At 41.9% G+C, this 13,641-nt stretch overlaps 1 protein-coding gene across 1 annotated transcript; it reads right to left on the bottom strand.

The window, feature by feature from the left end:
- Nucleotides 1-7,160: 7,160 nt before the first annotated feature.
- lpxn (leupaxin) lies at nt 7,161-13,166 on the bottom strand. The gene is made up of 9 exons (XM_029429084.1): nt 13,023-13,166; nt 12,013-12,098; nt 11,810-11,877; nt 11,351-11,447; nt 10,780-11,031; nt 10,449-10,622; nt 10,030-10,111; nt 9,795-9,943; nt 7,161-8,395 (listed from the first exon to the last, which is right to left on the bottom strand). The coding sequence occupies exons 1-9, from the start codon at nt 13,033-13,035 to the stop codon at nt 8,129-8,131; spliced, it is 1,188 nt and encodes a 395-aa protein (XP_029284944.1). The 5' UTR covers nt 13,036-13,166; the 3' UTR covers nt 7,161-8,128.
- Nucleotides 13,167-13,641: the final 475 nt, after the last annotated feature.

Here is a 13,641-nt window from a genome sequence, read left to right as displayed (position 1 = left end):
ATATGGTGATTCTGGTCTCTTCTGTGAGCTTGTGTGTTTGCTTGTGTTGTTTATCTGCAGCCAGCAGTGTCTTCACCAGCTAGCAGCATTCAGTGATAATGTCTCAGAAGATACATGGCATGTTGTGTACCCTGTGGTTTAGCAGACAGAAGAGGGAGATAACAGCAGTTGGGTGACGCAGGCTCAACACGTTGCAACAGCAGCGACTAAAGCAAGTCTCCTGTTGTGTAATCGGTGGTTAGAACCTCATGAACAGATATTATAACTTCACTAAAATTACATTTTGTGGTAATATTATTTGATTCAGTTTGAAAGCTTTGTCTTATTATTCTTAGTAAAGCAATAAAACGTGACAATTTCCTGAATAAGAAGTGGATCAGAGACGACTGTTCGGACAGTAAATGATATTGTGAGTTTAAGACGCTATATACAGGTATATACATCATGTCTCACTATCAATCACTTCACAGTTCAAAATGATGTTCATTTGGCATTTATTGTATTATTCTGTTCTCAGTTTGGCCACATAGAAATGCTAATGATGAGGACCTGTTGGCTCCCTATAATTGTTATTACTTGCGGTGCTTCACTAACGCCAACTGTTCTCCTCACTACGTTTTTTTTTTACCCAGTTTTCTCAGAGAAATATTTGCTTTCTTGCGCCTGTATCTTATTCTGTTGCCTCTGCTTTCACGAGTCACTCAGTCGAATGTACACAACATCTTTACTTTTGTCTCCGCTCTCGCTTTTCACATCCTCTATGTGTTGCAACATCAAACGGTGCACATAAAAGCCTCTCCGCAGCGCTGGAAAGAGTCTCTCTGTTGAAATGTGTTTCTCATTTCATGCTATTATCATATCATTGGACATGTCCACATGCAACATTTTGTTTTGAGGACTTTGGATTCACAGAGTAAATGAGCCACAGAGTCAGTAATTTGAGCTCTAATCCCGCCGTAAGCCCTGACGGAGACTCAAATGCTTAGTGGAAACATTTCCCAAGCCAGACATCATTCGGGGGAAGGAAAGTGAAGACGATGTTGATTAAAATGACTGAATAATCCTAAAGTTCCTGTTTGTCTTGGCTTTGATGGTTGCTATGTGACAATGGTGTGTGTGTGTGTGTGTGTGTGTGTGTGTGAGAAGAAGAGAGAGCGATGGAGAGAGGGAGCTTCTGGTCTCGGGGGGGAAAGAAAATTGGTTTGATAGATCACAAGATTTCTGAGACGTGTATTTTTGTTTGTGTAGCTCCTTCAAAGTATCGAGGGAGGAAGAAGCATCCTGTCATCAATCTGCTATAGTTGGTTATCATAAAATACAGTTGAGAAGGTGACCAAAACAACAGACTTTGTTATTATATTTTATATTTATATATATTTAAATTCCATAAAAAATAACATAATGGCAAATAGAAAATGGAAATAAAAATACTTTAGCATGTAAAGAAGAATAAAACAAAAATAATAGCACATATGTATAATTAAGTGGAGCATCTTTTTTCCCCTTCAATTAAATCAGGGGTGTCAAACATGCGGCCCAGGGGCCAAAACCGGCCCGCCAGAGGGTCCAGTCCGGCCCGCGGGATGACTTAGCAAAGTGTAAAAATTAGTTGTTTTGATCATAAAGTAAAATCCTGTTCAGATACCTGTGACTAAATGTGTTGTGTCTTTGTAGATACACTGATCTGTAAGTTGTAACACACATGTGTAAATTATAAATATTGTTGAAATTGCTCCTTTTATTCTTAAGAAATGTCAGGTTGTTCATAATGTTTAGTAAAAAGATTAAGTTTGAACATTTTCAGAATGTATTTGTACTTTCTTGCACTAAAACGAAGGGAAACATTTGGAGTTGTTGTTATTTATATATAAATGTATTTATATTTTTATTTATCATGCTGGGATGTTACTGGTCCGGCCCACCTGAGATCAGATCGTGCTGCATGTGGCCCCTGAACTAAAGTGAGTTTGACCCCCCTGATATAACGTATATTGTATCTTGTAGGAAAAAGAAAGAACATTTTCAAAAGTAATTTAGCCGAATTCAGATTCAGTCCACTCACAGCGAACCCCCGTGTTAAAGGCAGTGAGATTTTAAGATGAAATATATGTTTTGATTGCACGACATCCTCAGAGAGCTCTCTGTAACGGCGCTGCTGCCTGTACAGATGAATGGAACAGGAATGACTGAAGTTGCGAGATTACAAAGATGAAGAAGTCATCTTTATGATGAAAGCAACGCGGTGGTTTTGAATTACTGCACACTAAATCATTTTTATGCAAAGAGGTAACTCCAGCTCCGTCATCACATAGCTGTGGAACGAGCCCTCGGGCTCAAACAAGAGCTTGTGATTGCATCTTAATGGGTTTAGTGGGAACAGGGTGTCACAGAAAGTACTGGGGAATTAGTGATCTGGAAAATGTCTCGTTCAGCACTGAAAACCTGAATTCTCTCGGTCCAAATCAAACGGATGCTCTGTCACACACACACACACACACACACACACACACACACAGAAGAGGAACTGGAAAATGGACACCTGCTAATGAAATTACTGTAAAACCCAATTGGAGTTATCAGGGTGAAATTTGTGTGTTTGCATGAATGTGTTTTGCTATTAAACTCATTAGGCTGCAATTATAGGCGTGTGTGTGTGTGTGTGTGTGTGTGTGTGTGTGTGTGTGTGTGTGTGTGTGTGTTACACTCACAAAGTTTCCCCGTGTTTTCCATAGCAGGCCTGTTGGAGGTTTGACTAGAGGCCCGGCCTTGTGGGTTCCCCCTGCAGCGCCTGTGATATATCAAGCAGCCAGCCTCGAGCTGCTCCTCGCGGGGCTTCCCAGCCCTCAACAAACATCCACGAGCTTGTCTAAACCCAGGAGGCCGTTCAGCGTGCAGGCAACAGGGCCATACTGCGGTTAACCATCACTCTTTAAAACAAATCTTATAATGATCCACGCTGTGGCTGCTACAGAGGCGGTGGATTTGGATCAGAGCCATATTCCCAATTGGCCCCGTCCCAGTCCCAGAGCCACTCTGCTCACTGTCTGACCCCTGACGGAGCCTCAATCCTGCCACCTCGGCTGAGCCAAGAGCCGCCGCCGCCGCACAAACAATGCAGCAATGGAGATCCAAGTCTGAACCACCTCCACCCCAGTATCGAATGTTCATCCATAACCCAGTTTTGAACCTCAGCAGTTTGAAGCCAAATGTCCTGTGATCTGCAGGAACTCGGCCGAGTCATTACAGACTTCCCCCCACCATTCAAAACATCTTCTCACGTTCATCCTTTCATTTTCTCAATGAGCTTGATCGATCTCAAGAACGGTTTCCCCGAGTATATTTCAGACCGGACCGCTCTGGCACGCTGTACCCACACATGGACACAATGAAGCAGCATAATGAAACCATCCATCTTCTTGACACTAAATGCTAGCATACAGAAGGAGCTTACTGTCTTATAAATCTTTCCCGTAAACCCGGCCAGTTTGGTCTGCGCCTTTATTAGGGTCCAGATAGAAATGCACCGTGCACCTCGTTCTCCCTGTTTTTTTTCCGTGTTGGAGCATGGAGGTCTAACTGGGAGACTTGGCAGGAGATGTAAGGGAGATGAGACAAAGACATGCAGTGGAGGAATAGGAGTTGAAGTGTTTTGAAGTCGTCTCCAGAAACCTCCCATAGCGTCTCCCTCGGGAGCTGACTCCAGTTAACCCATAAAACTGGAGACCTCAGGTTCACTTGGTTAAGGATCAGCGAGCGCACAGAGAAGGCAGTGATGCTCGCACAGATATGCTTTTGTAAACCAAACCCAAGAAGACCATCGCTTTCTTGGCTTTGCGAGTGTGTGTGTGTGTGTGTGTGTGTGTGTGTGTGTGTGTGTGTGAGAAATAGACATGGAAAGAGAGACCAAACTCATAAATAGCCTTTATATGTTTGCGTGTGTGCATGTGTGTGTGTGTGTGATACTAAAACCTTAAACACCTCACATTTGTTTGATTTGTGTGCATGTATTTGTACAGATGGGTAAGATGACGCTATTCGTGCTAACTTGTGTTTGTGTGTCTGTGCATGTGATTGTGTAGAAGCGAACCCAAGACAGCATGAATAAAATATCCACAAATAGTATTTACAAGATGTTTTGGGTTCGTGTGTGTGTGTGTGAGTGTGTATTCACAGTCGTATGCCTGCTGGTGTGAGAGAGAGTGTGAGATAGCAAAGAGCACTCGGTGTTCGTCCAAGAAGTTCCTCCTGGACAGAGGAGCCAGTCACGACTCAGGTGTGATACCTGCGTCCAGCATCAGCACAACGCCAAGACAAACAAACCCAAAAGTGGAGCTCGGCTCAACTTCTCTCTGTGTGGAAGTAATTACTGAGGTGTTGAAGTTGTCACTTTTCCTTTGCTGTTAAAAACACATTCATTTAAACTCTCACACAGACACACTCTGTGTCAGGGAAGACTCCTGCAGCTCACCTTTGTACACCACTGATATGTGCGTGTTACTTGTTTGGCCAATAACGACGGACACACCGACTTCTTTCCAGTTCAGACACATGATGTTTAGATTTCCCCGGTTGTTTAAGTTGCAGTCACCTCATGGTCTCACCTCAGCCAGCTGACTGCTGCTCAGCGTCATGATGAGAGGCTCCGACAGTTTCTTTAAATGTAATGAAATGGCTAAAACATTCAGAAAACAAGTTAGAATTAATCCTTTGCCACATATTTTCCGGTCTGCGTTGAGCACTAACAGCTGGTGAATGCAGACATGACATTGAACACAACACAAACAGAGATCGCTCTCGGGGGAATTCCAGGTGCTCGTACGTCACATCGTTTAGAACGTTTCACGTCAGCCTTCTGGTTGTATTTACGACTTGGAGCAACAATATTTTCCACTTGGGGAAAAGAACAAGAGAAGTCTCAATGAAACCACTGCTGCCAGTTACTTTTAAATGTAAAAAATAATCTAATATGTACAATAATATATTAACTTCAGCTCATTTAAAATGAACTTTGCAGTATTCTTTTCAAATAAGAAGCAAATTCAGGCGACAAGGCGATGGGGCATCCGGTTGCCATCTTTGTTTGGGTCGATGAACTTAGAAACACTAATTCTTTGTACACTCAGGGCATATTTTTGTACGGGCAGCAAATAGTGAATGTGCATCTCTTCAAAATGACCTGATAAGATTTGTCTCCCTTTGAAGCACCAAGTTAATTTCAGAGTAATGCATCTGTATATTCCTGATGTACGCAGTGACCTGTTAAGTGCTCATACAGCTCATACATGGACATGCCTTGTAATGATGTTACAGTAATCTGATCCGTCCATGTTTTACTGCACCGACTGGAGCTGTGACTTCACTTCGTCCGCACTGATTTGTCTCCAGCTGGCGTTTCCATAGATGTGTATCTACAAGTAAATACACTGAGTAATGAGCGAGTGTGTACCTAAGATCTATCCGACAGTTACAGGTTGAAAGCTGACGTGAGCTGCTGGGTAATGGGGCCGAGTGTGACCCACGGTGGAGCTGAACGGGTCTGGACAGGCGGCTCCACCGTCCCCATCAGGGGTGGCCGAGGGGACGCCGACATTTTACAAGAGAGGAGGTAAGTGTTGGGTTTCGGTGTCACGCAGGGGTAACTCTTGCAACTACACACTTCAACCCCTGCCTCCCTCATCACCAGTATCCATTATGTCCCGATATATATGCCTTCCTCCCTTTCCCTCCCCCGGTGAGCTGCCATCTCACGGCCCAGTGCGCTCCCAGACCGTTCGTACTCTGTTTCACTGCTGTAAATGTCACCTGAGTTCCACTCTCTCTGCTTTCTACAGGCGGCCCTTTATTCGCCACGCTTTTAAAAAAAGACCCCCGCTCACATTTCATGTTTTCTCATTTTTACTACGTGCCAGAGGAACCTTTTCCCCCCTCGCTCACTCAGCCACATGATAACATTCATATTTGTTCTGTGAATGCGACGACTTCTTTCCTCGCATCCTATTTTTCTTTTCTACATCGAGACTTTGCAAAGCTGTCGTCTGTATTTAGGTAAATGCACTCGGCAGCTACGGCGAGTGTTCGCAAATGCGTCTGAGGTTTTCCCGCTAATCTAAATGTAAGCTGCCCGATAGTTTACAGCTTGTTGATGTCGGAGAGCACGCTTCAAACAAGACTCGCCACTTATAAGACAGTGTCGGCACGTCCACTCATAATACCCCGCAGGTGTGAGAGTGAATGGTGCAGAAAGAAACATTTTTCGATACTAGGATGAACATAATCGTCGCCCCACCTTCAAGTTATGTGACAATGTGAAATGTGTACAGATGTTTCACATGCAGAGGTCTCAGATCAGAGCCAAGTGGATGTTGTTCTACACATGGTTCATGCAAATCTCTCAGGCGTGTTTAAACATATTCAACATTAACATTACAGTCTGTCTTTGAGTTCAGTAGGAATCTGGGAACACGGCCATTAGATCATTAAACACTTACCATCTTAGATTTTGACTGAACACGATACATTCACACTTCTTCCATGATGCAAGGTCCGTAATGTGCGGAGACTGCGAGAGGCCTGAGCTGACCGTGTTGACAGCATGATTAATGTCCGCCTTCGTTCCCTCTCGCACACTAACTTCACACGGCACAAGTCGAAGTGGCTCAAAGAGAAGCTGAAGAAAAGTCCCTGCTGGGCCGACAGAAAGTAGCCAGTGCTCATCTGAAGATGAGACGCTGTTGGATAATATACAGTTCGACATTAGCAAGAAGTCTGAACTCAGTGTTCTACCTTCGTTATTATTTTAAAGGTTATCCTTGTGATTTATGCTTTACAAAAACACGCTTTACCCGTTTATAAGACGAGCAAAAAGGTGCGTACCATTTCTTCTTTTTATATATATATATATATATATATATATATTTATATATATATATATATATATATATATATATATATATATATATATATTATATATATATAATATATATATATATATATATATATATATAGATATATATATAGATATATATATATAATATATATATATATATATATATATATATATATATATATATATATATATATATATATATATATATATATATTATATAATATGTATATATATTATATTTAATTTTTTTATATATAAAATAAGATAAACTTGCTTCAATGTATTTATGATTTATTTAAGAATAGATAATAGATAATCGTTGTTGCTATAAGTACAATTTGGAAATTGAATTGGTTATTTGTGCAAACATTGATTTTGTTATGATGTAATTCTTCAGAACTGACAACAAAATCTCACATTTAAACAGATAAAACATTTCATATTACATCCTAAATGTGCAAAATCTATGAGTCGAAGTTGAAATGAGTTGAAATGGGCCCAGACGTGCAAGGTGCATCACCAGAAACACATGTCAAACACTCTGTGGCTGATTCATCCCTCGACAGTCCAAGTGAGTCGCTGAAGAGCTGCATTGAACGAGCTCCTTCTGAAACCACCTTTGTTCACCTCACCACCTTCATTAATCTTCCATGGGCGTCTATAAAGGAGCCTGTGTGAAGATTGAAGAGGTTGGTGAGTCGGAGTAAGAGGAAACTCAGGTTGGCACGACGATTCCCTGCCAGCCACTGCCAATACAAGCTATCGGCCACAAAGAGCAGCGCCTCGACAAACTGCTGCAGACTGCCAACTCTTACGGCAAACTGAGGATAGTTTAATGGGAACCACGGATTAAAACTGCACTTGTGTGTTTTTCATTCTCCATTTATACATTTTATGTGATCATGACGTATGAAATGCTTTAAGTGTGTCTAAGTGTCAGCGACACACCTTTTAGATCCATCCAAAGTTCACATGTGTTCAATGTTCCTTCAATGAGAAATGTGTATTTGTATAACCACATCATCAATTATGTTACAATGTGAGCATTTTCCCCTTGATATGTATACATAATTTAATAACAATTTACATCACATTTCATGTTGCACGCTCTTAATTTGGAATTCATTCAAATGTCAGGTACCTCGTCCTGAAGAAGGTAAACTTTTATTGCTCGTCTGCACCAATGCAAACACTCAGTGACGCTGCATTTGATGACTTTCTGCTGCCGTTATGTTCTGAGTCTCACACGAAGAGTTTGTTAAAGCAAGGCGAGCAGTACGGCTTCCCTTTCTGCTCCTTGAAGTTGACTTGGCTGAGCTGCCGCAGACAGAAGGCGCACACAAAGTGCTCGGGGTGAAACTTGCAATCGAGAGCAGAGATGCAGCGGCCCGTGATGGGCTCGCCGCAGCCGCCGCACAGGATGCCCTGCCGGGAGTAGAAGTGGTGTGAGCAGAGGGGTTGGCCGTCCAACTCCATGAAGCAGCCATCAGTGAAGGGCTTCAGACAGTCCTGTTAGGAAAGAAAAAGAGGAGACACGTGAGGAAAGTGATGCGGGAGAAGATGGAAGAGAGGCAGAATAAAAGATTACAGATGGTGGAAGAAGGATAGTAGTTTAAAATCTGGATGTTTGCTTCCTGCATTCAGTGGCTGATTGTGGCAGCTGACTCTGAAATGATGGATGCCAGCGTTTCCTTGAATCAGCCCCCGCTCACAGTTGTAATACCGTATAATGTCACTTTAACACGTTAATGTTCACTGTGATCTGTCATTTTATAATCTGTTGAAACGAATCCAAACCAAAGTCTACCTGGAAGGTCTCTATGACCCGAACTGACATGGACCTTTAATACGTCAGGAAGGGAAAAGTGTTTGGGCGACGTTTCTGTTAACAATCCATCGAGTCTACATCCCATCATTAGCACTAAACTCACAGCACACATTAGCGACGGCCATGACACAGGAACGCCTGAATGAGTCATTAGTTGCACCTGTTTCTTACAACTTTAAGTAGCTTAAACAAGATTTGTTTGATGACTTAAGAACATTCTCACACATTTAAATCAAAAATGTTTTAGAGTCGAATGTGTTTCTTATATTTATCAGTGGACAATGATCCTCCAGAGGAACCGCTTTGGTTGTTTTGAGGTAACGTGATGGAAAACCTCTCTACTGTTGACACGAGCAGCAGTACACAGTGACAGAGGTGCTACATTTTATAAAGCGGCCGGTCGAGGAGGTTGATTAAAAAGGCTCGGCCACCCTTTGAGTGTCCACTTCATCCTCTCGATGGAGTGTTTGACCTCTGACCTCCGGAGTTACATGTAGGTAATCGAGGGCCAGATAAAATCCTGACCTTGCTGATAACGACTGTAAAACAATGTTGAGGCTCCGTGCTGCTGCTGCTGGTGAAGGTGACGAGGAGACTGCAGTAATAATTGGGTTGAATGGGCCGTATTCCATGTTGTTAATCTCAGTTGTCGTTGAGTGGTAGGTTTTAAGAGCAATGTATTTTATGTTCAGGTTCGTGGACATTGTATTTTCAGTCAATGAGTGATTTTCTTCAGGGGCCATAAAATATGAAAAGTTGCTACCTCATGTCAGATCATCTCTACTGAGAGCATTTTATGTTCAACAATTGCTCAAAGCTGCACGCTGAACCGTTTTTCACCAGATGCTGCATACAGAAGTAGGTTTGAAGAGAATGTAAAAGATACCCACGCTGAGGAATATGCTTTCCTTGATTTATTTGCATCATTTCAACCGCAACGCATTCATCAGCCATAAGGTTTTCATCAGCCTTGTGGTCAAAATGTTGCAAATAAAGCAAATGTGTGGGTATCTTTCTCATTTATTCCCAGGCTTGTAAGTGATCCAGAGCCGTGTGTGTGGTCTGAGGTAAAAGGCTCACTGCGCAGACGAAGCACTCTGGATGCCAGGTGCCATTGGCTGCAGTCAGGTAGTTCTCCCTCACTGACTCCCCACAGCCGGAGCACTTGGGAGCAAAGAGCTGGTAGAAGTCCTTGCGGCAGTAAGGCTTCCCATCCTTTTCTAGGAAACCTGCAGACAGGTATAAGACGCATGAGATTCATTCCCAGTGATAATGCATGAAATGATTTCCAAATGTTTGCTGACGTTGTGGTTACCATCAGGTCCAAACAGGCCTCCGCAGTGTGTGCAGAAGAAGTGGTCGGGGTGCCAGGTCTGGTCCAGAGCTGTCAGGATGTTCTGGTAAACCAGCCAGACGTAGAAATATCACAACATGCTTTTACTTCCTTTAAGGATTTGTAAGGTTTGTCTCAGATGTGAGGAAGCACAAAGATGCACTTAGTTTCTGATGAATGACTTTGGTCTGCAGAGTTGTATTTATTAAGATGACATGCTGGATATGTCTAGAAAGATCAACTACATGCTACTGAATGTCATCATCTGATCTCCAAAGGATAAAGCCATAAATTGATGTAATATATGACGGAACAGATTAGAATCAGAAAACATACACATATATGACATGTTCTTGGAAAGATTATCTTCTTTTACAACATCAGTAAAAAGGTGTCCTCACCTGCACAATGGGGCCCTTGCAGTAGGCGCAGCGTGGAGAGAAGATCTGATGGTAATCTTTGTCGCAGTACGGCTGTCCGTCTCTCTCAAAGAAGCCTGTGGAGCCCAGCTCCATCTTACACACCACACACACAAAGTGCTCAGGGTGCCACGATGCACCCAGCGCCATGATCATCTGCAGAAGAGAACAAAGTGCGAGGAGAACAAGAATTGGTTTATTGTAATCAACTTATTTGAATTTCCACCTTTTGTTGTCCTGTGTGTTCCCATAGAGTTCAATGCGTGTCCACTTCTTTATGTGGCTTATTATTATTATTATTATTATTATGTACCTTTCCTCCGATGCTTTTGTTGCAGGATGCACAGTGGCCCTTGGCCGCGGTGCGCACGCCAATCTTCTCCAAGTCGGAGCTCAGCCCTCCGAGCAGGTCATCTATCGCGTCTGTTTTCCTGCTCGTGGTCGAGACGTTTGCATCTGAACTTGCTGTGCTGCTGCTGCTGCTCTCCTTGTGCTCCTGTTGACCACCTACTGGTTTCTTTTTCACAGACTGTTTCTGTGCGAGAGGCGGCGGGGTCGTTGAAGACTAAATGACGATACAAATAAGCACACAGATATTGTTTTTAGCTATTTATTTATTATGAAGTCGGTTCTTGTCCATGCTCATGGACTGCATCTCCATTACTTGAGGCTGTGCAGTGCTGACATCAGTACAACGCTGCCCTCTGCTGACAAACCTGCTTCACTTCAGTCATGTTTGAACACTTCATGACTGCACATCCACTGTTCTCTGTGACCATATCCAGCAGTTTATATGGACTTTGCCGTCTTTAATATGCCATGATACAGAAATGATGACACATTTGAATCATTTTGAGACGTGCACTTGCAGACGCTGTACTGACCTCTTGTCCCAGACCCAGCATATCCTCCAAGATAGCGTCCAGCTCTTTAGTGGTGGAGTCGGGGGTCGGGGAAGCTGCCACAGGAGCCTTCGGTTCACTAAAACCCAGAGAGGAGCAAATTACAAAGCATAATATCTCAAATTCTCAATTAATTAAATGAAATTAACCTCTTTACTATACACATTCCTACAAACTGTGTCTCTGAACATAATCAGAAGGGTGATATTTTACAATAAGGTAATGTAGAGTGATGAACTGTAGGAAAACCCAGAAGGCAGTACTAATGCATAGAGGAAATATTTCAGTTACACAGTTACTACGTCAGTAAGATCAGTGTTTACATTGAGATGCTTTAAAGACATACTTTTAGGACATACTGTGCAATGAATTATCTGTAATTTCCTGTTTCCTTTTCACAGTTTACACAATGAGTTTACACAACACGAGCCTGCGCTTCACCTGTACACATTGGAGCAGACTGGGCCTTTTCTTATCCTAGTAATTCCAGAGTCAAGTGCAGCTGCCACCTGCGGACACACAACCAACATACACCAGAGTTTCTGTGAGTGACGTAGAGCTGATTGAGAATACATTTCAGGTTTGACTCAAACTGAAATAAGTTCTAATAATGATTCAGTGTAAGTTTCTAGCTTTGTCTTTACCTCTCCAGCAGCAGGGTCATTGCTCCTGTTCTCACTGAGACTCTGTGAACCCCCTGAGTTCAGGGCCAGCTCCTCCAACAGCAGATCTGTGGCAGGACGTAGGCCATAAGTCTTCTAACCAAACATACATTCACATACATATACAGTGTTCACACCGCACGTCGATGGAGCTTTCTGGTCGTTAACTATTAAATTAGAAGATGTGTATCATTTGTTCGCTGTGAAAGATTTCCTGTGAAGTGAGATGCACAGATGAAGTTGCTGGGGATTAGTTTGCGGTTGTATATTGCCTCAGCTTCCTCAGGAAGTGATGCAAAGAGTGTTGCAGAAGTGAAACTTGTGATAATGCTGCAAGACCCTGAGACCTTCAACCCTCAAGGTAAAGCAGCACTTCTAAGTAAAAGTGAGAAGATTGTTTGTGGGGACGTAGACGACACTGTTTATTAGATAATGTGGTGGTGATGGTCTAGTGGTACAACTTCCAAATATAACACCAGAAGGTTGTGAGGTCAATACCAGGGCTGCCTCCATAAGAGCCCCTGAGCAAGGCACTTAACCCTGAGTTGCTCCAGGGGAACTGACCCTGTAGGTAGTTAGAGCATCTGCTAAATGACCTGTAATGTAATAATAATAATACCTGTTCTGTTTTAGCACTGTTCAAAATATCTCTTAAAAATATGCACATCCTCTGATTTTAAGAACTTGCAAGACATTTGTATGTTTTGACTTTTGTTTTTTAAACTTTATTTTACAATAATACGCTTTTAAAGAGGCTAAAAATGAACAGCACAATTCAAATGATCGTGCAACACAAAAGCAATACAAAGAGTTTTTAAAATAATAACCAGCTGAACTGCAGAAAAGCACTTATCTTATTCTACAATTATTATTCTTTTCACTTCTGTTTTATACATCTCTTGCACATCATAGCATTTTGTTCAGAATGTTTTAGAATTACAATCATTTCACATCTTAATTAACCCGCAGTGTAAAACATGACAGTGTCTTACCGAGCTCGTCCATGTTGTGTCCTGCTCTCACTTCTTGAGAGTGAATGTGTGTTTTGTTTGTGCTGCTGGTTAGTTTCTAACGTGACCCAAAATCTCATCTTCAAATCCTTCACTTCCTCTGACACAGGTTAGAGTTCGTTTTTTTTACTGAAGCAACGAAGCAAGACCTACCCATGAGGTGAGACGATGCCGTTTCCTTGTAAAGAGGAAACCAACAGTTTCTGAAACTGAGATAACATCTGACTTTAATGCTCAGTTCTTCAGTTTGTCTAATATTAGGATTTAATTGTGCTTGTATGTATATACCATGTATATTAATGACAGGAAGTTAATAACCCTGCAGTATTGGAAGTATGATCTCTCACTCTTTTTATTTGTATATTTTTTAACAGGCAATTTAACGTGCTTTACATAAATCAAACAAATGCATTTAAAAATACAATGACGTTGAAAAAACAATTTACGTAGAATAGAAAATAAAATATAATGAAATGGAAAAACAAACAGTGCTCTGTTCCACACATAACTGATTATTAATTGATCTGTATTAATAACATTTTAAAGATAAGACACATAAAACACAAAGTACATAATGTAGTAATGTGGTAAGATTGAACAT

This window comes from Cottoperca gobio, chromosome 4 (genome assembly GCF_900634415.1).
Source record: "Cottoperca gobio chromosome 4, fCotGob3.1, whole genome shotgun sequence".
In the NCBI taxonomy this organism is placed as follows: domain Eukaryota; kingdom Metazoa; phylum Chordata; class Actinopteri; order Perciformes; family Bovichtidae; genus Cottoperca; species Cottoperca gobio.
This window is presented reverse-complemented; position numbering and strand designations above follow the sequence as displayed.